This window comes from Numenius arquata, chromosome 1 (genome assembly GCF_964106895.1).
Source record: "Numenius arquata chromosome 1, bNumArq3.hap1.1, whole genome shotgun sequence".
Classification (NCBI taxonomy): domain Eukaryota; kingdom Metazoa; phylum Chordata; class Aves; order Charadriiformes; family Scolopacidae; genus Numenius; species Numenius arquata.
Genome location: NC_133576.1, coordinates 4,406,364 through 4,431,721, shown reverse-complemented (window position 1 = coordinate 4,431,721; position 25,358 = coordinate 4,406,364). Strand labels below are relative to the sequence as shown.

The 25,358-nt window shown below is 37.9% G+C and overlaps 1 protein-coding gene across 1 annotated transcript; it reads left to right on the top strand.

Annotated features, from left to right (window-relative positions):
- MRPS35 (mitochondrial ribosomal protein S35) lies at positions 1–25,130 on the top strand. Its single transcript, XM_074148876.1, has 8 exons — positions 1–186; positions 1,893–1,936; positions 3,162–3,329; positions 3,732–3,792; positions 7,025–7,164; positions 11,747–11,856; positions 13,602–13,671; positions 24,616–25,130. The coding sequence occupies exons 1-8, from the start codon at positions 42–44 to the stop codon at positions 24,892–24,894; spliced, it is 1,017 nt and encodes a 338-aa protein (XP_074004977.1). The 5' UTR covers positions 1–41; the 3' UTR covers positions 24,895–25,130.
- Positions 25,131–25,358: the final 228 nt, after the last annotated feature.

Genomic DNA, 25,358 nt, shown 5'->3' with positions numbered 1-25,358 from the left:
GTGTCTGAGGGGAGGAGGCTGCGCGCGGGCGGGTTGGGAAGATGGCGCCTGTCGGTGGGGCGGCGCTGGCCGGTGTGGGTTACTGGGCTGTGCTCTCCCGGTGCTGCGGCAGGGTCGTGGTGGCTCCTGTCTTCGGGGCCGCGGCTTATTCCTCCGTGCCTGCTGTGGAAGGCCGGCAGAGGGAAGGTGAGCGAGGCCCTGGCCGCTCTGCGATGGTGGCGGGGGCAGCCGTGCAGCCATCCGGGGGCGAGGGGCTGAGGGCTTGGGTTGCCCCTCTTTCCCGGCTGGCAGGGTCTGAGGGCGGGCGGGGAGCTCAGGCCCTTGTCCCTCCTCCTTTCCCGGCTGCAGGCTGCTCTGAAAAACGTTTTGTTTGCAGCTCTTTGATGGAGAGCTTTTGGTAATAATAATAAAAAGTTTTACGGTGTAGGATACAAATTTTAGCAGCGTAAGTATTGTGAACAGTCCTGAAGGAAAGTAGTGAGCAAATTGGTGTTTATTAGAGAGATTCTCAGCTCGGGATTACAGTGGTTCGGTAGACTTGCTGTGCATTGCCTGGTTTTAGGTATTCCAAATGAGAATTTCTTCATTTCCGAAGGGGTGCGTATTCCCGCTAAGCATTTGATGTTGTGCTTGGCCTCAAGCTGAACTGTTCAGGCTGTTCCGAGTGCAAACAGAAAATGTGGGCTTGTGCCAACAGTTCTTCCAAAGGCTGGGTGGGCGTTTCTCATCTACGGGTTCAGGAGCAGGCTAGGTTGCTTGAAAGGGCCTTTAAGTGATGTCTGATACTGCAGCCTATGGCAGGAGTAAAAGGTGTCCTGTCCGAAATTACTGATGTTTGTAACCAAAATAGTAAGGTTGGTATGAATTAAGTGTGTCTGGTTTCGAAAGTACCACAAAAATGGCAGATCAAGGGATAAAAGAATGCTGTTGCAGTGCCCGATAAATATTCTTCAGTTTAAATTTTTATATACCAAGAAGAGGCAGAATAGAATTGGACCTGTAAAATATTTAGATAAGGAAACCAAAGAACTGTGAAATTCACAAGTTTTTCAAGGCTTATGTGGGGTAAGGTTGTAAGACAAATGAATGAGGTTAATAGATATCTGTTTAGATTGAAAATCCAGTGGTATTTGCTATCGTTACGCATCCCTAAGTCCCTTACCACAACCCCAACTGAAGTCAGTTGGCTAAAAAGTGGAGGCAAATGGTGGCCCAGGCATGCTAAAAGGAAGTAAACTTAATCACTTTCTGTTGCAACTTCTTTGTGACTGCTCAGGGAGCCAGATAAACATGGTAAAATGGCAAATCCATTGGTTTGTTCCTCATCCCCAGCTCAAGATCAAAAAGAGTTTCATGTGCTAAGTTTTTATACAGGGGTTAAATGAGCTTGAGAGTGGCACAGAACAGGGTGTGAAGATGTGCTGTCAGAAGGAAGGGATGGAGCCTTGGGATTCTCCTTTTGGTAATGAACTGTTAGGTTTAGCTGTCTTGTACTGCTGGTGGAGAGTGATTTGTGACTTAACAGGCACGTGGGACAGGGAAAAGCAAGCACAGTAAAGAAGCCAATAGTCTACTTTCACTTATCTTTCGTCCTGTATCAGGCTGGAATAAATGAGGCTAGAAAAATGCATTTAGGCATGTATTGTTAACATGTTTCTAGGGTAGACCCAGGCAGAATAGCTTTAAAGCTTTTTTTTTATCTTAAGTCTCAAAAAATAAATGAGCAGTCTGCAGTATAAGTATCTGACCTTCCCCTTCTTCCACGTAAAGACTGGGAAGTATTAGTGTATATTGTCCTTGTAAAAGAAAAAAAAGCGTACAGGATTATGCTGCATTTTTTTTTCAGAAAACCATATAATAGTTTGTATTGAAAATGTTTCTTTTTCTTTCAGCTTCAACAAGGAGAAGAGGCAGGACACCACGGTTCATAAGATCAGTAAGTACTGAAACCATTTGCAGTTAACTCAGAGGCGTTCGAAAAAGTTTCCTAAGCTATATGTCTTAACAATTTGTACAGGAACCCCTTCTGCAGTCAAAACCTGGTGAAACGATCCACTGTGACTATTCCTGAACCAGGACCTGGCTTCTTTAATCTCCCAGCTCTTTTCAGTCTGTATTCTCATAAAGGCAAACACATTAACAATAACAGCCTAACAGTTAGCTTGTATTAACACCAGGTACTGAAGGTACAGCAACTTAAAATTGCATTTAAAATAAAACCGGACATTTTAATGTTTTCAGTATGAGTTTTCAGGATTTGTGGTGGTGTCGTTCTGGTGCAATGAAAAAAGCTGATATTGTGCATAAAGTAAAAGTATTCTTGGCGCAGAAAACTGGTGTCTGAACATTTAATCACTGAAAATCTTCTTATTTATTCTATACATACATTTCAAAAGTAGTGTATTTTATGTTATGATTTTTACAGGCAAATAGTAAAAGTGAACCTGCCATGTATTAAATTTTTGTTTAACTTCTAAGAGCAGATTTAATGACACATAAAAGCAGCCAGACTAGCTGCTTATATCCATTTGTCTTCTACCCTTCTAAATTAAAAATTAAGGTTTTGGGGAAATAAACAGTGAGTTGTCTTTTTTTTTTTTTTTAATTTTTTTTTTTTATTTAAGAGCATTTAACTGGAACCTTGATCAGTTATTGGAGGATATAAGCTATTTTTGCAATACAGTATTACATCGTTCCTATACTGGAATTTATATAGCAAGTAATTTCAGAGTTACTAATATCTATTTCTTTTAATATGAACTTGTCCAGACTTTCAGAATTCCAGAATTTTATAATTCATTTTCTTGCCCCCCACCAAATGCTTAGGCACTTTAGGAAATAGTTTGCTATTAAATATGGGTTTGATTCCCCTTCCTCCCCGTGCTGATTTATCACAACACAAGAAGATGGTAAGTTCTTCTTCCTAATTATTTCTGAAATCAAATGCAATTGAAGATTAGGAAAGGCCTGCTACCCAAGCTTTGAGAGGCTATCTTTTAAAAATTCCTTTAAAAATGAGCACTAACTTTTGATGCAAAGGTGTCTTGAAATTTCTAGCTTTGGGAATTTATTCCTGAAGTAACTTGTTGTGCGTGTGCTCCTGGTTTGTCTCACAAAACAGCATATCTCCCATTAAACTTTTATAATTTTCAATTTATTAGCAGGCTCCTCCCAGAACTGAGAGGATGGCTGTTGATCAGGACTGGACCAGCGTTTATCCAACAGCAGCTGTGTTTAAACCTGGCTCTGTGCCTCTCCCAATTCGAATGGGTTACCCAGTGAAGAGAGGGGTACCTCCACCGAAAGAAGGCAACTTAGAACTTATGAAGGTAAGACACATGCCATAGGTTTGTGGTAACTTTTAAAATTATTATTCACTAAAACTGCACTGCTTTGATTGGAATATTTGTATTGGGTACTGTTTTCTATTATTATTAAGTAGGATAATACTCTATTTAATTTCTGAATCGAATGGTAACAAATGCAAATGTTGGTAACCACCCAAAGAAGGAGAGATTTTTTAGGATTATCATGCCTGTGACTTTTGTAATGGGACGAACTTAAGTCTTTTGCTAAATCAGACTTGAGGAGAGTCATCTTATCTGAACTTTTTATTAAGTATGTTGTACTGCCTTAACACATTAAAAGTGTAATCAGATTTCAGTAATGCCCCTTTACTTATGAACAGACAAAAAGTTGTTATTCGGTAACTCTTAATATGCCTGTTTCAGATTCCGAATTTTTTGCATCTTACTCCTCCTGCAATCAAGAAACACTGTGCAGCTCTTAAAGGTGAGGGGTTTTTTTGGTTTTCTTTTTCCTGTTTTTAAAAACCATCTCTCTTGAAATTTTTAAGACAGTGCAAAATGTGACTGTGTGTGATGAGGTAGAAAGTGAGACATGGTCCACCTCTGTTTATTTGTCAGGCTTTGGGTAGGATTGTATGCTTTCTTGTTGCTGCATTGAGTCATACAGGTGGTAGGCAGATATGTCTTACGAGGTTTCCAGCACACCAGTAAGATGTTAATTTTACCTTTCCATTAGGCCCTGCTTATACTGGAGAATTTATAGGTTAGTGTCTTAAGATGAGTGATCAATGTGACGCGGTTCTCAGAAGATTATCTGTGATTAAACCAGGGTTCAATCAGTAGCCATTCCTGCATGAATTTTTTTTAAAAAATGCTATTAATAAATTAGACCTGCTGAGAGCAAGGTCTGCCGGGGAGATATAGTGTCTAATGAAGACCAAGAGCATCTCTGCCAGCCAGCGAGCCAATAAGGAGAATGTAATGAAGAGGTTAACCCAAAGAGAAGTGGAGGTTCAAGGGGACTGGGAGGAGATGGAATCATAGAACCATTTAGATTGGAAGACCCTTAGGTCATCAAGTCCAACTATTAACCAAACACTACCAAGTCCACCACTAAACCATGTCCTAAAGCACCGTGTCTACACATCTTTTAAATACCTCCAGGAGTGGTGACTCAACCACTTCCCTGGGCCATTCCAATGTTTGCAAACCATTTTGTTGAAGAAAGTTTTCCTAATATCCAATCTAAACCTCTGCTGGCACAACTTGAGGCTGTTTCCTCTCATCCTGTTGCTTGTTACTTGGGAAAAGAGACCAATTCCCACCGCACTACAGCCTCCTTTCAGGTAGTTGTAGAGAGTGGTAAGGTCTCCCCTCAGCCTGTATGGTAAGAGGCCTGTCTCGAGTTGCCTGTATACAAATGCATGCAGCATAGGAAACAGGAGGAATTAGAAGTCTGAGGAGTCACAGAAATGCAGAGTGAAAGCTTGTATGATTGAGGTACAGACAGGGATGATGTGGAGAAGGAGCTGTACCCAAAAGAACAGCTCGGATGCAGATCTTTGCGATGAGATGCATAGCAAGCTGGTTAAGAATTTGAGAGTTGGGATTAGAGGGGAAGCTGGAAATAATGTCTTGGTGGCATCTGCCACAGACTGCCTGGTTGAGAAGAGGAAGTGAACGAACAGCTGAAAAAAGCCTCACAGCTGCATGCTTTGGTTTCCATGGGGAACTGCAGCCATCTCAACATCTGTTGGAAGGGTAACAGGATGGGATGGAAGCAATCTAGAAGATTTCTGGAGTGTATCTTTTGGTGCAGATATGGGACAAACTCTCTATGGAAGGTTTTGTACCTGCTCCTTGCAAGTATGGAAGAACTGGTTGGAGATGTCAAGGTTGCTGGCAGCCTTGGTTTTGAAAACAAGATCGTGGAGTTTAAGATCTTGAGAGAAGTCAGGAAGGCAAGTAGTGTATTGAAGGCAATTTCTCGATGCAGATGATTAACAAGTTGACTAGGAGACATGCTCTGTTGGATTTGTTGTTTAGAAACAAGGAAGAATTGATCAAGTATGTGAAGGTTAGGGGCATCCTTGGTAACAGTGATCATGAAAATGTGGCGTTTAAAATCCTGAGAGAAGTGACCAAGACAGACAGTGGAACTACAGTCTGGCTAAGCAGATTCTTCAGTAAACCAAAAACCATTCTCCTGAAGTCCGATCTCATGGGAGGCTCTCCTGGGGAGCAAAGCGGCCCATGAGAGCTGGTGGATGTTTAAGTTCAGCCGCCTTAAAAGAGCAAGAATGGTCCATTCCAGCGTGCAGAAATTTGAGCAGGTATGGCAGAAGGACAGCATGGGTGTGCAGGGAACTCCTGAGTGACCTGAGATGCAAAAGTGGAAGCAGGTAAAGACTGTCCAGGAGGAACAGGAGGTTTTTGCCTGACCATCTTCAAGAAGGGTAAGAAAGAAGATGCAGAGAACTGCAGGTCAGTCAGCCTCACCACATTCCCTGGAAGATTATGAAGCAAACCTGTCTTTGCATGCTTGGAAATGGCTTCCAAACATGCTATATATCAACCTGGACAACTGTAGAGAGCACAACCTCAGCAGGTCTTCAGACGATAATGAATTGGGCGGGAACAAGTGATACATTGGAGAGCAGAGCTGTGGTTCAGGGGGATGTCAACAGGCATGAAAAAAAAACACACAACGCTGCAGGGACCCTCATGAAGTTAGACAAAGGCAACTGCGAAGTCCTTCATCTGGGGTGGAATAACCCATGCAGTAGTACAAGTATGGGGTCAGAGGGGCAAACAGCTAGAAAGAAGCTTTGCAGAAAAGGCCATGTGGAGCCTGGTGGGTATTTGAAAGTTGAGCGTGAGTCAGCAGTGTGCCCTTGTGGCAAGGAAGGCTAACTGCATACTGGGTTGTATTAACAAGAGCGTAGCCACAGGAATTCAGTAAATTAATTCTTTTTCTTCTATTGAGTACTGCATCCAGTTCTGGGGTTCCCAGTACAGGAAATACATGGACCTTTTAGAGGAGGGCCACACAAATGACCAGAGGACTGGAACACCTCTCCTGTGAAGAAAGGCTGAGAAAGTTAGGTTTGTTCAGCCTGGAGAAGGGAATGCTCCAGGGGGACCTTCTTGTCACCTTTCAGTACGTAAAGGGGGCTTACAAGAAAGTTGGGGAGAGACTTTTTACCAAGGCCTCTATGACAGGACAAGGGGCAACGGTTTAAAACTGGAAGAGGGTAGATATTTAGATTGGACATAAGGGAGACTTTTTATTTATGATAGGGGTGGTGATATACTGGAAGAGCTTGCCCAGAGAAGCTGTGGGTACCCCATCATTGGATGTATGATCATCATTCAAGGTCAAGTGTTTCTTTCAAGTGTGATCTAATGAAAGATGTCCATGCCTATAGCAAGGTGGTTGGACTAGGTGATTTTTGAAGGTCTGTTCCAACCCAAACCATTGTGATTCTGTTTGGCAATGAGGCTGCATCTGGATTACCGTATTCTGTTTTGGGGAACCCAGTAGAAAAAAGACATTGAAATACTAGCAAGTCTAGCAGAGACCCTGCTGTTATCTAAATGAGTATGGTTTCTATAAATAGTACTTTTAAAAAGATAAATTGCAATAAGTTTGGAAAAAAAAACCCAAAACACAAACCAACAAATATTACTTGGAATGCTTTTTCTTTATTATACAGATTTCTGCACTGAATGGCCGAGTGCTTTGGACAGTGATGAGAAATGTGAACAGCATTTTCCTATTGAAATTGAAACCATAGATTATGTTTCTTCAGGGACATCTATTCGTAATCCCAAAGCAAGAGTGGTGACTTTAAGAGTAAGTAGTATTTTTGGTAAACAGCCTTTCTTTCAAAAACCCAAATGCTTGGCTTTCGTTTCAAAACATGTGCAAGTATGATGTGTTGTAAGGAAATGAAAGAAATAGTTTACTGAATGTATGAATAAAAAGCAGTGGATTTCTTTAAGTATATTGCAGCACGTTAGAACTGAGGTCGTAAGGTTATGGATATGTATTTATAAACGAACACTAAGCTCTGATATAAACAAAATAGTGTACCTTCTGAAGAATCTACTTATAGAAAAGGCTGTAAGTACCTTTGTACCCAGTGTCTTGGTTAGGCTCTTTCCTTGCTAATTTATGGACCCTAGAAGTGCACAAGTATTGAAAGATAGGTCATATGAATGTGGCACTCTTAGTAAGAATCGAGTTGATAGGCTTCCAGGCATCAGTGTGTATGCAGTAGGAGCAGCAGCCTTCTGATCAAAGGATCGTGGGATACTTGAGGTTGGAAGGGAGCTCAGGAATTTTCCAGTCTGACCTTCTGCTCAAAGTAGGATAGGTGTGAGATCAGACCAGGTTACTTGGGACTTTATCCACTCGGGTTTTGAAAACCTTCAGGGCTGGAGATGTCCAGGAGTGGTAGTACATGAATGATAGTAAAGTTAGGATTGTACTGTGGCTTTTGAACGTGCCTTTTGAGATGAAATTTGAGCCTATCTTAAGAGCAGCGGCAGCAATGAAGTCAGTGATAGTTGTGTTCTTACTCTGTGGGCGTAGAAGGTAAAATACAACATCTAATCATGGCAGCTTTGAGTGGTAGTAGTTCATTTTGTCTATAGGAGTCTTGACTTTATGTTGTCATGGGCTTGTTGTTTATGGGCTGAAATTGAGTCTGTCATTGACTTACCTTCACACCGGTTCACACCGCTGTTAGCAGTAACTTCACCATCCCCTTGTAGTTGTTGCATACTAGAGTTTAGTCTTTTATCTCCTTATTCAGATCCATGGTCAAGAGCAAGTTTTGACAAATTTGTATGCATTAGAAATAAAAGGAAATGGAGTTTATCTGTGAGAGTAGAAGCCCCTGATTTCTTGCTGGGTTGTGAATGTGTGCAGAGGAGGCACACACATTGGACTCCCCCTTGCCTCCCATATTTAGTTGTCTCGGATGGAGTAATATTGATATTTGCAAGTCAGTGCTGGGCATGGTGTCACTGCCAAGAGGTAGAGCTCTGCTGCTCAGACAAACAGCCTTGAATCCCCTCCCATTAAAAACAGCAGATGGTGAGTTTATTGTAAATTTCTTGCTTTCTAAATCGTGTAAAAAGTTATTAGATATAAATATCTTCTGTTAAATGTGACTGTTGAGTTACAAGATCTTGGACTAGGGATTGGCTATGCTGCAGTGGAGAGGATAATTGAAAATGATACACAAATAACCTTGTCTGTATTATCCTATCTTAAATCTACTCATTAATGTTGACTGGCCTTGATTCTTGTAAGGCATTTTGTGGATGTGTATTATGCATGTATATTTAAAAAAGGAGGGGTTGGAGTGGGAGACAAAATGGAACAACTATCCATATGCTTTATCAGTTGCTGGTGTTCCAATCCCAGACTTCATTAATAAATTCTTTCTCCGATTAATCCTCTGACAACAAAATCTGCCTAGGGAGGGGGAAGAGAAGGATTTAAAGGTGAAAGGAGATGGCACTGGGTCAGATAGTGGTTGAGTTTTTATCAATGAGAGAGCATTTACTCTGTGCTGTGTTATAGACTTTGATAAACTCTCTGGTGGATCTTCATGTTAAGATTTCCATTTTTAAATATTGTATAAAAGTTAAACCTTTTTAATCTTAATTAAAAAATTATGCCTTCTTTTTCTAGCAGGTATCACACTAGAGATGGTAATTTTTTCTCTCTTGTAGCCTAATGCCAGTATTTCTTGTCATTAAATTTATCCTAGTCTTTTCCCAAGTGGAATTGTCCACATTGTGCCACGCGACATGGTACTATAGGATGTAAAAATGAGACTTCTTAAAAAAAAACCAAAACATCCTGCTGTTCTTTGTGGAGCTCTATCTTTTCTAAAATTCTACATAAAATAGTTTGCAGCGTTCCAGCTAACAATTATAAATGGTCCAATTGCTATCCCATTTTTGAAGCAAGTATCCATATAAATATTTGTCACTTTAAAGTGTCGTTGGATTAGTAAGAACATATTTTTTGTGATCCTGTAGTGTAGGCAACAGACCAGGTAGCTTTTTAGTTTTTATAAGAAAAGCAAGTCGTGGAATAAAATCATAGCTATTTTACAGTAAATTTCAGATGATCACACTGCATGAAGGCAGCATGATGCAATTATGATAATGCCATCCTTTTAAGACAGTGCAAAAAGTACTACTCAATGAAATTGTCTCACATGGTTAGTTAAAGCAAGCTAATGCTGGACATCTGGGCTGGAGTAACCCGTTAAGTTTTAGATGGTCATGGTCATAAAGTGCTTTCATGCAGTAGCAGCTGTACGCTTGCCGGAAAGTTGTGTTTGAAACCCTTTAGCATTTGGAGCATTCTTTCTTTCTGTGAATGTTAGAGAAAGGCAATGTTAGGAAAGTGTGTTTTGCAAAAAGGCATTTCTCATCAATTTGGATGAGCATCCAAGGGTGGGCCGTTCTGTCAGGGCAGATGATCCAGGGGCGGTACGGCAGGCAGGAGCAGTGACTTCCTCAAAAAGGGTGCAGCTACTGCCTGGGCAAGGTGAGAAGGGCAGATCTGGTAATAGCGACAAGTTCATAATGATAAGGCAAGTTTGAGGTCGAAGGGGGAAGTCAAGTCAGTGAATTGGGATTAGGTCTGGTGACAGAACTAGGACCAGTCAATGGTCTGGTGATTGTCAAGCCAAGCTATAATGATGTAGTAGGTGAGGTCAAACCAGGAAGGTTTATGCATCAAGGAAGGATCCACAAGAAGGATGTGCATCAGGGTTGTGTCCGTGTGGGCCATGGCTAGGCTCAGACATGGCTGCGCTGTAGCTGAGGCAGACGCTAAGGCTGAGTGCCTCAGTTTAGATTCAGCTTCTCAGTAAAGCTGGGATACATCCCCCTTCTCATAGCTCCTATTCTTTGTCACCACTGATTTGAGGCTATGTGGCTACGATGTATGGAAGGGCGCTGTATGCAAGGTGCAAGCCTTGAGTCTAAGCTGCCGGACCCTTAGAAGGGGTTGCTGTGTGTGTAGGGACCATGGAAGTATAGTAGGCTCAGAAGTGATTGTTCATGGACATTTTAGGCCACACTAAGAATAGAGCTCTTCTCTTGCAGCTTGACCGTTGCCTTAAAGACTGGATGCACCTACTAGGTCTGTTAGAATTACCTTGACAAAATGTGAGCTAGGGAACAAAGATAGGTGAGTTCCTGCACCAGGATTACAGGTGTGCATAGTAATTCCTTAAAGAGGAGACATTTTTCATACAGTCTGTGAAGTAATGAATGTTAGAGGTTTTTTTCAAAATTAGAGGTTTCAGTATTGAAACCCTGTTGTCTCCTCCCTTATAATACCTAGGTTAGTACTTCAGTTTTCTATTTTTGGTAGTAGGGTTTTTTGTTTTCAGGTACTACTTTTTTCCCCTCATATGTACTGGAACTTCTAATTTCTTCTAGTCCTTCAACTTTTGTTAGTTTTCCTGATGGGGCTTTCTTCATTTTCTTTTTTTTTTTTTTTTAACAGTTCTGTAGTACAGTAATGACACAGTAGAAAGAATACAGAGGAAAAATAAACAATGGACAAATTAGTAAGAGACTACTATTATGTCTTCACGTTTTGAATATTATTCAGCAACTGACTTAATAGGAACTTGTTTCTAACACCGTATATCTTTAGACAGTTAAGGTTCACAGCCTTCTTATTTGCTGTTGTGTGAATAGCTAAAACCAGCTTGCTTTACTTTTCATATTAGCTATTGCATATAGAAACTAGCTTCAGACTAACTTCTTAGAATTTTTTTTTTTTAAGTAAATACTAGTTATTTGTTGTGTATCTTACGTTTGTGGGTTTTCTGGTACTGGAACAGAAGACAAGCCACTCACACTATTGTTTGATCAATTATATGAGATCGGACAGTTCTGGTCCGTTACATTGTTAGCTGTGTGCATCTTTGCAAACTTCTATTAGTCTCCCAGTAATGACTTTGAGAACTCTGATGTCTCTTGAATTGATGTCTTTCCTCCTCTTTTGGATGCTTGTGATAAATGATATATCTTAGTGTTAGCCTTACTGATCTGTATTTGAAAAAGATTTATTTTTGCATATGAAGTACACATGAATATGAAATACAGCCACAAACTAACCTTGACAGCTCTTTCTTTCTTCTGAAAAAAAAAAGTTTGAGTAGAAATATTTTCCCCTGGCCCCTCTGGTATTTGGATGGAAAGAAATACATTGTTTGAATATTCAGATTATACTTGCCTGTGTTAAGACTTCTGATATGTGAGACAATCAGGAGGAATAGCTATCCTTTTAATTCTTGATAAAAAAATATGCCTAGCTATCTCAAAATATGTTCAGGGTGCAGAGATTGAATTATCCAAGTAATTAAAGGTGTTTTCTCTTGTACTTGAAGGTTAAACTTTCCAACCTGAATTTGGATGATCATGCAAAGAAGAAGCTCATTAAACTTGTAGGAGAGAGGTACTGTAAGGATACGGATATGCTCACCATTACAACGGACAGGTATGGTTACAAGAAGTAAAAAATGCATGCCTGTAGCAATAGTCATGGTATAGAAAGGGCTGGGTGTCTTCCAGTAGTATCAATAATTGTCTTAGTAAATTATTGTATTTTTAAGGCTGAAATATGACCTAAGATAACCATACTACTACTGCTGTTATTAACTGTTGACACTGTAATGGACAAATCACATAAGGTCAAAACTAATACTGATTAAATATTGCTAGTTATTGAAGCTCTGTATTTAGAAGTCTCAATTGTTATTTTAAAGCAGTTGTCATGTTTTCCAAATGGGTTCTGTTAGTTTTAAAAATGACTTGAAGAATTTCAGGCAAGAAAAATGGGAACATTGGTGTCCAGACATTTCTCAATGTTTTGATGTTCTAGATACAAACAAATCACTGTAGTTATTTACAGTTATGTTCAGAAGGCTGCATGAGAGAAACATGCTTTCTGTGTTGAATTATAAAGAGTTTAAGAGAATACATATGTATTCCTAAATTTATAATATGCTTTAATTCACAGCTGCTTTCAGTGGTAGGAAAAACATTATTGGTAATCTTTTCTGTTTGCGTGGTTTTATTATAATTCATTTTTCTCTCTTAAATTTCCTGTCCTTCAGTTGGAAATACTGTTTTATTTCTACATAAAATAAATACAAAATGGATAAAATTGCGTGTATCTTTTTCCATTAGACTTGGAAATCTGGGTAGTTTACTGGGATCACTAACAGCTACTAACATTTTTCATTTTCCTAGCAAAAGTTATTTGGTGGCTAAAACATTAGGATAAATAGAAGGAGCTTGCCCTCTAGAGCATCTTGTGAATTGTCTCATGCTGTGTTCCAGAAGAAACTCTTAACATGCCGCTTGGTATTTCACTTTATTTTTAGTAATTTCCAGGCTGGTATTTAGATTAGTTTTAAACTGAATCTCTTTCACTATGAAAGAAATACAAGTCAAAAGTTTTGAGTCCTTTCTAAAGTTCATTTGCTAGAGTAGTCATAGTCCATAGTCATTCAGATGAGTGTTTTTGGAGTGTCTCAGGTGTAGTCTCACATGATTCAATTTGTTCTGCATCAAAAAGGGGGGTGAAGGAGCCTGCAGGAAGAGGTGAGTGTGAGAAAGGGGCAGGAGATTATGGGTGATCAGCGTGAGGAAGAGATTAATGTCATTAAATGCTCAGCAGAACGTTTTGATGACTAGTTTTAGGAAATACACTTTAAGAAATAATTTAAGAAATTTGCAGGATGGTGTCTTATCCCAACAGATTTTACTGGTGATCATGTTTAGACTTACAGCTATATTGATGTAAACTTTTCTTGTTAAATTGTTGGCTAGAGCTTCTGTTCTGTGCTGTGCTTCATGGCTGTTTTCACTAGGCATCCTGCCCTCTTCAGGTCTGGGGAGAAAAAATAAAGTAAGGTTTTAAGCGAATTCAGACTAAAATATGTTGGATTCCACTGTGGCTCAGAGGGCGAAGAAGTTTTTAATGATTTCTGAAGATCTGTAAATTCTTGATTATGTACATGTTACTATTGACTTGCAGATGCCCATTTGTCGATTTCCTTAATACTCATGTTTTCGTGATGTTATTCTTGATTGTGTGTAATTCAGAAATGTGAGTGAATCAACTAAGATTCCCTACATTACAAATTAGAAATTTTGATGGTAAGTTTAACCTTTTATTCAAAAAGATATTACAGTGGCTTGATTTCAAAAAGACTAGCTTGCTTTCTGAATTTTCAGGTGTCCGCTAAGAAGACAGAACTATGATTATGGCATACACCTCCTCACGGTTTTGTACCACGAATCTTGGGTAAGCAATTGTGAATAACTCGCCTAACACGCTTTTGTAACTTATGTAAAGTTCCATGACTGTGCGCAGCTTAAGTAAATCATCTTAGATTCTGTTCCTCCTCTACCTCACTCTTCTTCAAATTCAACCAAGATAAGTTGCTTGTGTTTGAATCCTATTCCCTAGTCAGAGTGCATTTCTTTAATTTCACAAGTGCTATTCTGTCTGTCTACATAGTTCGCCTCTTTTCAGAAGTTCTCTAGTTTTTGACTATAATAAGAGATTCTTTCCCAATACTTTGTTTTGCACAATGAGTCTAAAACTGACCCTGAACCTAACAGAGAACACCTTAATTCTTAGGATTCCTGAGCTGCCATATAAATATGAATTGAGTGCATCCAGAGAACTATTTTACTCTGTAATTATCACTCTGTGATTAGCTATGCATTTTCAACAGTGACCATATTTAAAGACTAGAACAAGTCTATTCCAGACAAGCAGAGGAGGGTATTACTGGTTTTAGAGCTATGAAAGCTAACATACAGCACGGTATGTTTTGCCTGATTCCAAGCTCTTATCTGTTGCTTAGCATCTCTCTTTTCTTGGGCTCTTCCTGGGCTGTGGTAAACCATGGCCGAGATTTGGAAGTATTCCGCTTCTTAAATGCGCTCTCACAAATCTTGCCTCAAGCTGGAAGGAGCGAAGACTTAGGCTGCTTTTGCTAAGAAAAGGGACATCTTCCCCACCTTCTATTAGGTTTAGGATTTCATGGCATCAAGAGTTATCGTCCTGAGAAATGTATAAAATTATTGTGACTCCATAAATATTTCTATCAAAGCAATTGTAATGTAAACTTTTCTATAATCATTCAGGATATGGTGTATTTGGGATTTTTTCCGGTTTGCTATACATGTGAATGAATTAAATTTACATGTTATACGTGTAAATTAATTAAAGATCTTATTGCAATTTATTGATGATTTACTACAATTTTTAAGTAGTCCCCTAAATGTAATAAGATACCTTTGGACCACAGATCTTTCTTTTACAGTGAATTCTTCAGACTTGTGTCCTGTATTTTTGTCTTTAATTGTGCTGGCTATAAGTATTGCCTTCAACAATTTTACTCCCATTTTTTACAGAAAACAAGTTAGCAGTCTGAAATGAAATTATTGTTGAAAATCCATAGTTATGTTTGGGCTAACTTTGCTTAAATGTAGTATGTTATTAGTCACGTTGAGGCAGATCACTATATTTCCATACATGTATTCTTTTAAAAAAGTTGTAGTTGATTCCAAAATTCGCACTCACTGTTTTCAATTGTTGTTCGATATTTAAATTAAATTGCCATATTTAGCATTTTTATGAATTTCAGCATTCTTGATTTTGATCGTTGCAGTGATGACATAAAAAGCATGATAAGGAGGATGAGCTAGATCTCCCTTTCACTGGAAGTTGCCTTGAAGGATACGTTTTGTAATTGTAGAGTGCATCAAATTAAATTCAGCTTATACTAACATCTTAAAAGATACATTTACTTTAGATTTCAAGTGCTTTGTACGCATGGATATTTTTCTCCCCAACAGCATTACATTGCATTACAAATCTTAAATTAATGACAGATCGATTTCCAGTATTAAGCAATGGCAAGAAAGCTAGACACTGCTCGCTTTATTAATTCCAGACGAACACCACATCTGTCCTTTGCTCTAGCATTACTTAGTGGTGGAAGGCAGGGCTATACGATATTGCTACGTGAGTGTTCAGTGTGTATTGAATATGCACGAGTCTCTTGCCCTTTTATTACCTTTCAGCTTCCATGTTAATATTTGATGAGTTCATCAATCACTTGTAATTGTCTTTGATTTCCCTGAAAAATTAATGGTCTCCTGAGACATGTTTTTTTTATTTTGTCTGACATGTTTTGTTTTGTGGTTGGTTGTTTTGGGTTTTTTTCCCATGATCAGTGGTAATGCCTTTTAATAACTTGCTGAAAGATAGTTTAGATAAGTTTTGTAAATCATAAGCAACCACTGTATGGATTACTTTAATTTGTATGAACTTTAACATTGGAGGGGACTGGCCTTTCATGTAGACAGTAACGTCAATCCTGTTTACAGAACTAATTGCAAGATTTGATGACTTTCCCAGCAAAGTAGTTCCACACTGTTTTCATGCATGTGCATTATGGAATTCAATAAAAAGATGAGGGCAGTGTTCCATTCTTGCTAAGTGAAGGGAAAGCTGGCTGCATGTAAATTTTGCCCTCAATCTCGAAAACTTTGCCAACTATCTGTCTAAACATGGCATAACTCTGTAATTTATGTTAATAACTGGATTACTGAATTCTGTGAACAGCAAGCATGTAAATATATAAAAGGAAAAACTGTATGCAGATACAAATCAGAAAGGTAATTTCAAGTGTAATTATATTTTAATTGCCAGTGATGTGTAATTCTTTTATTACACTTGTGAACTAGAGCATCCAAATACTTTAGGAATCTGAAATCTTTTTAGAAGAATGACTGTTCTTTGTAGTTTTGTTTGGTACATAGTGAACTATGTGCTATGAAGCTTCATTGTGTAGAGATGCATTTCCAGCAGAAACTTATTCTTAAAGTAATGAGTACAAGGAGTTTACTTCTGGCTCATCTGTCTCTTTGTATACGTACTTAGAAGACAAAATTTATCACTGTGTCAACAGTAGCATCTGTGTTAACAAATTGTCTTGTATGCTTTTCCAGTCTCGGCTTCAATAAAAACCCAGGACATGCACAGCTCAGTAGTTCTATTGCTCTTGCAATTAGAGGGCTCAGGTGGAATTAGATTGCAAGAATCCTTGTTGTAATGAAGGTACAGTTGAAATACGCAACAAGCATGCAGACAAAATGAAAGAGGAGAAGATTACCAGCAATTGGTGCAGGTATTGCTCTGCCTCAAGACTCTGAGTATATTGTTAAGAATAGATTTTTTTTTTTTTCTTGGATTGTGTTGCAGGGAAGAGAACTTCTTTGCGTTTAAATAAATGAATAAAAAGTTATCCAAATCAAATTTGGCAAACTGGTTTCTGAGAGGTACCACAGCCAAAGTGAGGGAAGCATATTGATAGGTTAATGCACTGAAACTAGCATTTTTGTCTTCTCTAACCTGTTAGCACTCAATAGATGATGCAAGAAGACAGACTAGCCAAATTGTGAAAGGCTTTGAAGATATGTTGGAGGATTGAACCTGGTGTAGAAAAGCTTCCAGAGAAGTTCTGGTGGTTTTTATTATCGCGTGTGTAAGAGAGCTCCCTTTTTTGAATGCATGGAGAAATTAGAAAAAGCAAAAGAATTGAAAGGAAGAAGCGATTTTACCTGATTGTTTTGTTTTTGTGGAAGGACTAAATGAATGTCTGTTTTGTTTTAGTTTTGTGAGTGTTAGCAGAAGAAACAGAGTTTCCATGCTGACGGAGGGAGACGGCTAGGGGAAAAGAATCATCAGGCTGTTCGTAGATGGTGAGAATAAAGACTTAAGATGAAGAAGCTGACAAAGGTGGCAGAAGTGTAAAAGGGTATATTCGGGACTTGGGAATGAAGAGAGTAGCTGAAGCTATTTGATTACTTGAAGGAGAAGTGGGATACTACTGAGTAGCCTTCTGGGCTACATAACCCTTGAGGATTGGTAGTTAAAGTAGTATTGCATCTGAAACTGTCCTCTCTTTCCTATTTTCTCATGTTCACACAGAAATGCCATCAATGGACTTGACCATACAAAATCCTGCAAAAGCTGAGGGTGCTCAGGACATTTCAGGATTGTGTTAGAATTTACCAAAACACAGTGCAGCGTTACCAGTTGATATTTGATCTGTATTTAAATAAACGCCCTTTATTTTGAAGAAACAAATGTGATGATTTTCTTTCATCTTCTAGAATGCATTTCTGTAGCAGATAATACTACCCTTGCTTTTGACAAAAGGAATCTATAGTTCTTGCTATTTTCTGTCAGAAAAAAAAGTTCTTGCTTGTTTGTTTTAATAGGGGAAGTGAAGGAAGAGAGAGAAAAAATGTGAATTCATGTTCTGATTCTTGATCCACCCCTTGTTATCACAAGTTCAAATGAGATACACGGTAAAGCAAAACTGTGTGAAGCTGTTCAGAATATTGGCAGCAAATTGATGGATTGATAGTAGCTGCTTGGTAAGACTGTGCCGTTTCTTGAGATGGATCTGAACAGTGGGAGCAGTATGAAGTAGGGTCTACATAGTGCATTCTTGTTTCAACCTATTTGAATTACAACTTGGCTAATGAGTCTGCCTCAATATAATAGATGCATAAGAAGCAAGAAGTGTGCTTTAAGATTCCAGACTGATGCATTTGGTGGCTTAGTTTTGATAAATGCAGGTAGATGTCAGGCACGTGAGTTTGGTTATCTTCAAAATACTAAGATTTTAAAACTTAAGGATGATAATTTATTTTATTTTTTTTGAATACTTGGAGATCTTTTGTTTCATTTTTAATAGTCTTCAGGTTATCAATCAAATATCTGTGTTTTATTAGCTTCAGAATTAAGCTATCAGCTTAACAGATATCTGACTTCTACCACTTTGGCAAGAATTGAGCTTATCATCCTTGGACTTATTCTGTGATTCCTTTCAAATTATCCCCCAGTATTGCACCAGGATTGAATTCGTCAGTGAAAGGGTGAGATAGATTAGGTAATTTGTTAAACAGCAGCTCAGTCAGTTGTTATTTCTGCTACCGTTACGTGATTGATGGTGCTTCTTGAATGCTGTAACAGCAGCTCTAAAAACTGAATTTATTTTTATGGCATTAAGTGGTTTTTAAAGAGTAAGTGTTTGCTGCCCTCAAGTGGTTAAAAAGATCATAAACTGATTTCTTCACATGGCTCAGATTAATAGTTTATCACTAAAAAGTAAAGTTCTGTTGTGAGGTGAAAGCAGGAAGGAAAAACAAGTGAAGCACGGAGTTAATTTTCCAGTAAGGAAAAACTTTCATAGTCATTATAAAGGGGAGGAATCAAAATGAGGAGGAAAGAAGTCAGTTACTTATACCAGCCAAGACTAAAAAATGTGCAACAATTTTGCTTGGTCCGATTCCATGTGATTTTCAACATACACAAGATGATGGAGAGTGGAGCATATAATTCTGGATTATACAGCTGAGATTTTGAAAGATGATTAGTGAAAAGTTGCCCTTGCATTTTCTATTCTGCAGTGTATTTCTTAGAGTAAAAGGTCTAACCTGACAGAATAACAACAAAGTAATGCTGTTCACACTTTTGAACTCTCTCTTGCTTTTCCTTTAGTGTAGTTGCAGGAGGCTGATAAAATAGATTCAAGACTTAAAAAGAGCAATAAGGAAGGAGGAATGTAGAAGTAGAGATAAGTGGAAAGTGGCTACTGAATATATACAGTAATAGCCAAAGGGTCTTCTGGGTGCATCTCTTTGCAATGTGCTTGGATTGTAAAAGTTAATGATACTTGAAATGAAAGTACAGGGAAGTTGAAGCAGAAAGGTGAAGGAAGGAGAAAACTGCAGAATAGACAGGGTAAAACTAGAGGCTTAACTAAAATTTGTCTATGAACACCGAAGATGTGTAGTTTGAATGTGAGGAAAGTGTCTCACGTTTGGTTTTATATTCATTTTTCAGTAGAGCAGCCAGCTGCAAGGCACTGGTGGGGTGGGGATTCTGTGTGTGCACGCAGCTGAATGGGTATTTTAACATAACCATTGGTGATATTTGTAAAATCCATTGTATAGCTTTTCTCTAGACTTCAGTTAGCACTTAAATTGTATTGACTTTTTTTATCTATAGTCATTTTAAGCCATTGCAAGTAAGCATAATTTTTATCACTTCAGGTTGTGCCAGTAAAACTTAGTAACATTGGAATTTTGCGGTTTTCATGGTAGGAATTTACCTTCTAATTCAGCCTTAAATAGGTGAAAAGACATAAGTCCACTTTTGAAACCTGAGCAGGTCTCTGGCAACTTAGGTTTCAAAAGTATGCTTTAACTTCATGTTCTGAACACTCAGGATGTTATGACCCATGGGTTATAGGATTAAAATGGGAGGTGGAGGGAGATACTCTTAAGTCTTGCTGAAACTCTCTCCCTGGGCAGAAGAAAATTCAAGACTGAATGACCTGAAAAGGACAGCCATAGCCTGGTGACTAAAGCATGTACCTGGGAGAGACAGATTTAGAGCTCTGGGCACCATATAGTGTGACTGAAAATACTCTGAGATCTCAAAGTCAGGAGAATTAAGTGTGATATTATTGTGCCCTTCCTACAATAGCGTTCTTTCTCATTATGCTATTATATATGGTTGAGGTAACGCAAGCTGAGGCTGAAGTAAGGGTGGTCTCTAAATGTTGTAATACATACTTGGGTTTGAAGTATGTATTACATTTCATTATGCACTCAGCAGTGCTCCAAATCGAACAACTTGAAAGAGCTTTCATTATTAATGCGAGTCAGAAAAGATAAAGCTAGGTGGCATGCTAGATATTAAACCGAACTTTCTCTGAGGTTCAGCTGTTTTGTACCTCTTGCTTGGAACCACAAAGGATTCACGTTCAGGCAAAAGGTTGAATTAAAATTGGTTTTGTACTATTTCAGACTGTAGTAGGCTTTTTACAATACTTTGTGTTTAAGCCCTATGTTTCTCATTGCTGGAGAAACAAGGCTGCTTTTTAATGCATAAATATAATTATTATAGCTGTTTAATTTTCAGTCTAAATGTTAAAATGAACTAAAGTCTTACGGGGCATAGATATTAACACAATGAACAGAAAACCATCAAAGGTTTGGATGCTCAGTATCACTGATCTTTCTTGATGAGGTCAGAATCTTACCTGATTGGCATTCAGAAAACAAACTGAGTTAGATAAATACCTTTCATTTGACCCTTTCAGAAGCCTGGATTTTCCAGAAAATACATGCAGCCACATCAGCCCAAAGAAATTAGGTGTTGTCCTCATTTTTGAAAGAGGTGGTCTAGATGATGGTGACTGTTGAGGTTAAGTTAGTGGCAGAACCAGAGATTAGGCCTGTGAGTATCAAGTAAGCGAGTATCTCTTGCATCTGTTTTATTTTTTGAGACAAAGTTCTGTTCGTTCTGTGCTGGTAGAGGTCTTGTCTGCCCTGTGCCATTGCTGTGTCCTAGAAAATAATGTTCTGCTCATTCAGAAAAATGTATTTTAACCTATTGTTCATCATTAAGCAATTAAAATTTTTTTGTATCCGTCCATCAGATACAAATATGTTTTGCCTATTTATGAATTTATGTTGATACTTGTTTTTCAGTTGCGAACTAAATAGCACAGTTCGAAGGTGTAATATATGCAAATTATGAATTTATGTTGGTATTGCTTTTTAAGTTGCTAACTTAATAGTTCAAAGCTGCAATGTATCCAAAGAGATAAGTACCTAATTGTTTTGGCAACCCCTCTTTGTCTAGAAGGTACCTGATAATTCAGAAAACGCTAGCATAACTGTGATTTATTACCTGAAAATCTGTGATTATTGTACCACACAGAGTATCTTTTCTTTCAATGCAGCACTAAGAAATAAATTTATATATTCCAGGCTATACAGAGTTTGAAATTTGACTTGCAACTTAAAAAACTTTCCATCTCATCAAAAAAAAACCCCAAATCCCACTAAAATGCTTGGTCTCTGCTAAACAGCATTAAATTTTTAACTGTTCAAACCATTGACAAGCACATTGTCTAACACGAGTCATGTTTTTAGTTGCCTTGAAAACTTCTGCGTGCCACATACAAATATTAGTTAAAATGTCGTCCCCCAAAAAAACACCAGAGAACTGACAATTCTAATCCTGGCTGTGACAGCAAAATTATGAAAGTTAAACTGGAAAAATCCCAAAGAAAAAGATGGTGAAATGCTTTCCCTTTTTCTGTGCTGAAGGGTACGATATATACTGAAGCTTTTTGTTAATGACTTTTATGTAAAAAGCAATTTCACTCGCCAGAGTACTATTTTAGTATTTATACTGTGTCAGCACTTCAGATTAAGCACTGTAAAGGCTTGTAAACCTCCCCAAATACTGGCTTAAAGTGTCATACAAATGATTTTCTTGAAACAAATCTTTATTCTGTTTATAGCATTAAGAAACCAATTCTATATATTTGCATTAGGAGGTGTGAAAAACCAGAAAACAATCACTCTCTTATGCCTCTGTAGTGATAGGTTTATGTCCTTTGACTTTATAGTAGAAGTTGCTTTCTAGTGACTGCTTTGTCATGTGCAGTTCTTATTGGAAATTTTGGTAAGAGAAGCAGTTGAAATTATCATTTTAAATTTGCAGGGAACAAAAATAATCAACTAACAAAACTCCGAGTGATGAAGACCTGATTTTTGAAATTTCATTCATTCTTATTAGTTTTCTTCATAACACTTTAATTTGAGGCTACAATACTTGTAACACTTCCAGTGTTCAGAGTTCATGGGTGCTTGTCTGCCTAGGGTGCTTTTTCAAATGAAAATAAAATTCCAGATTCACTTTTTCTCTTGCAATAAATGTGGCTGGAGAGGTATTTAAGCTTCCCTCAATATAGTCAGTTTGCAAAAATCTGGTTTCTGTTCAGCTTCCTGTTTGTGATGTATGTCTGGACCTGTGTACAGTAGGATAACTTTTCATTTTGAGGCACGGCCACCAACGTTACAGCAATGGATACTGGCTTCTTGAGCAGGGCTGAGGAATGGATTTTGAAATCTCCCCTTCCTGTCATGTCTCCTTTCCTGCCTCCCTTCCCCCTCCAGAAGTCAGATTTTATTTTGAAATCCATTTTGACACACCATTCTGCTGGGAAGGATTCCAAGAAAGAAATGCTGACCAGTTTCTTTGGCCTCCTTTAAAATCCTCTTGCTCTGTATAGCTCAAAAGAGATAGGGAGGAAATCTTGCTCTGTTTATCAGTGTGCATCTCTGAAATCCTGTAAGTGCAGAGAAGGATTTTCCTGAAGAAATAAATGGAATAACTGTAACTAGTTCTTATTGTTTCTGCTATAACTTAAAGGTGTTTAAAAGCCTCCCACTGGTCTTTTGTTTGAACTTCAAATGTGAATTTGGTCCTGGGAGTGACCAGGAGTGATACCCATATTCCCTTACCCTTGAGAAACTCTATCCCTGTGAGAGAAGCTTTTGCTTTAAGATTCTTTTTGAGTTTAGGAAGAAAATGTCTTGGATAGCCATTTTGCAGATAAACAAGGGATTTGTAAAACAGGATGCCGTTGTTAATTTAAAACTATGTAAATCTCCACATTGAATTGCAGTATTTTTCAAACATTCAAGGAATACTTTACCCACTTGTTCTGCTACTGTTTTAGCAATACCAGCTACAGTATGTCCTTTTATTTTCCCCCTCTAGAAATCGAAGGAGGTTCTTTTACTTCTGTGTTTGTATTGTGTCCAGGTTTTAATGTCAGTCATATGAGCCCTTTAGCAGTGTTAATCACTGTTTCTGACTAAACATTTGGACTCAGAGATTTAAAAGACAAGAGGTTCCATTTACCGGGTGCAGGATGCAGCATTTGTTAAAGTATTTTTAAATTCAGATAGAGAGACCCAAGCACACAGAGTTGTAGGGGGGACAAAAAATCTTGGGTCTTAATTAAAGGTTATTAAATATAGTTCGACTGCAGCAACCTTGTTGCCTACTGGACAAAATACTGTAAAATAAACAAATGGAAAACTAACAAAACCACCCCCCCAAAAAAACCACCACCAAAAACCAAACAAAAAAAAAAAAAAAAAACCAACCCTCTCGTGATTGCCAGGTTTATTTGGATTCTGTATAGCATAGCTAAAAGTTCACTGAACAGCCCCTTCTGGCAAGGGATTAAAAAAAAAAAAAAAAAGAATCCATATGATGTAAATGCTTTATATAATGCTTCTTTGAACTTACTTCCAGAAAAATATATTTTCTTTAGACATGACTTCTACAGCAATTGTGAAAAAAACATGACCACTAAAAATACTTCAAATTGTGATTCTTGTGTAGTTGAAATAGTATAAAGATGCAATGTATTGTTCACACCAGTAAAGTACTAACTAATTATAAACATGCAATCTATCTAAAAATACAAATAAATCTGAGATACATGTATTTAGAAAAGTCCAATGAAAATTAAGTATACAAAAATAGCAGGTTGTAACATCCGAAATATCCCTTAAACAGTCTGAAGCTAGAGGAAGGCCTGCTGAATCGGAAAAATAGTCAAATACAAAATTTATAAAGAAAACTGCACAAGCCAAATACTTACAGGCACAGGGATGATGTCTTCTGTTTGTGTTCAAGTTTTGATCCTGTCCAATCTTGCAATACCAATTAGGTAAAATTTAGCACCTTGAGGACAGAGATTCTTTTAAGGAGCAATTTGTTTTGCAGGAAGATGAAATGGATTAATTGGTTATCCTTTTCCTTATGAATCACAATTAAAACATTTCCCAAATAATGGAGGATTGCTGTCTCTCATTATAGGTTACTTGGTATGAGCTGTCTCACTTCGCATCGTATAGCCAATGTAAGCACACCGAAATCATATGCTAGGGACATAATAGCTAGGTGACTACTTCCAAAGCTTGAGCATTTAGGTTTATTTAAAATTATTATTTTGACAAGGTTTTTGTTATTCATTATGTATAGTACATCAGCTTTTCTTCCCGTTTTGACTTGTCTAGTAACATCTGCCAGATACATAAAGAACTTGATAAGTGGGAGGAAATAAACTCATTCTGCACAGAAAATGTACAACATACAAGCACCTTTTGAACCTTTTGAGGCTTAAGGTACGAGCCTTGGACTTCAGAAGAGGGGAAATACCTTCCACAGTGAAAGTAATTTTGAAAGTGAATTGGTATGAGAGATAAGTTTCTTCAAATTATTGTAGCTTTGTTTCAGTCCTGCGTAGTTTTTGAGATGATGTGTATCTTCTTTCAGAAAACGGAGATGTGGGAGAGTGAGAAGACTGAGGAAGACATGGAAGAGTATATCTGGGAGAATAGCTGCTCTCAGAAAAATGCATTGGATACACTACTTCGAATAAAAGCCTCAGAGAATGTCAGTAACGTAACTAAGGAAGAGCTTCTTGCATCCGAAGTAGTTAAGAATTACAGAAACTCTGTAATTGCACTTAAAAATGAGGGGGAAACAGAAAATAACATGTCTCAGTATAAGGAATCTGTGAAGAAACTATTGAATATACAAGCATTATCATGAGAGCAGGCTCCGCAGGTACATATTGTTACAGAAATACTAAATTCCTATGTTAATATTGCTATATGATACAGATGTATAATTGTTCAGAACCTTAACCAAAAATATGAAACTTGATGAGTTAATTTAAATAGTAATCAGGTTTTTCTTTACTGCTGGATTTTCTTGTAGACATAATTTTCCTGTCCGTGAATCTTGTTCTTTGAATAAAGTATGTTTTGAGTCATATTGGTGACCTGAACGTTCTGTTCTGTGCTTTCTTAGCTTGGAGATCCTGGTTCGGCTCTCTGCTTAATCACATTCGGACTTCTCGCACAACTTCTTTTAGCATATAATTTAGAGCAGCAATGTTAAAAACGATGAAATGACTTTGGCTCTGAGTTCCATTAATGAAGAGTCTGCAAGTTAAGAGCTCTAAACTTTCTAAATGCTTTTTCAATGTCACTCAGATTTTTTTTTTTCTCTAT

Bases quoted from the DNA above. Each gene is read 5' to 3' on its own strand.
- MRPS35 (XM_074148876.1), top strand. From the start codon at position 42: ATGGCGCCTGTCGGTGGGGCGGCGCTGGCCGGTGTGGGTTACTGGGCT. The intron at 1,937-3,161 runs GTAAGTACTGAA...TCAATTTATTAG, and splicing joins CACCACGGTTCATAAGATCA to CAGGCTCCTCCCAGAACTGA. The intron at 7,165-11,746 runs GTAAGTAGTATT...TTGTACTTGAAG, and splicing joins CAAGAGTGGTGACTTTAAGA to GTTAAACTTTCCAACCTGAA.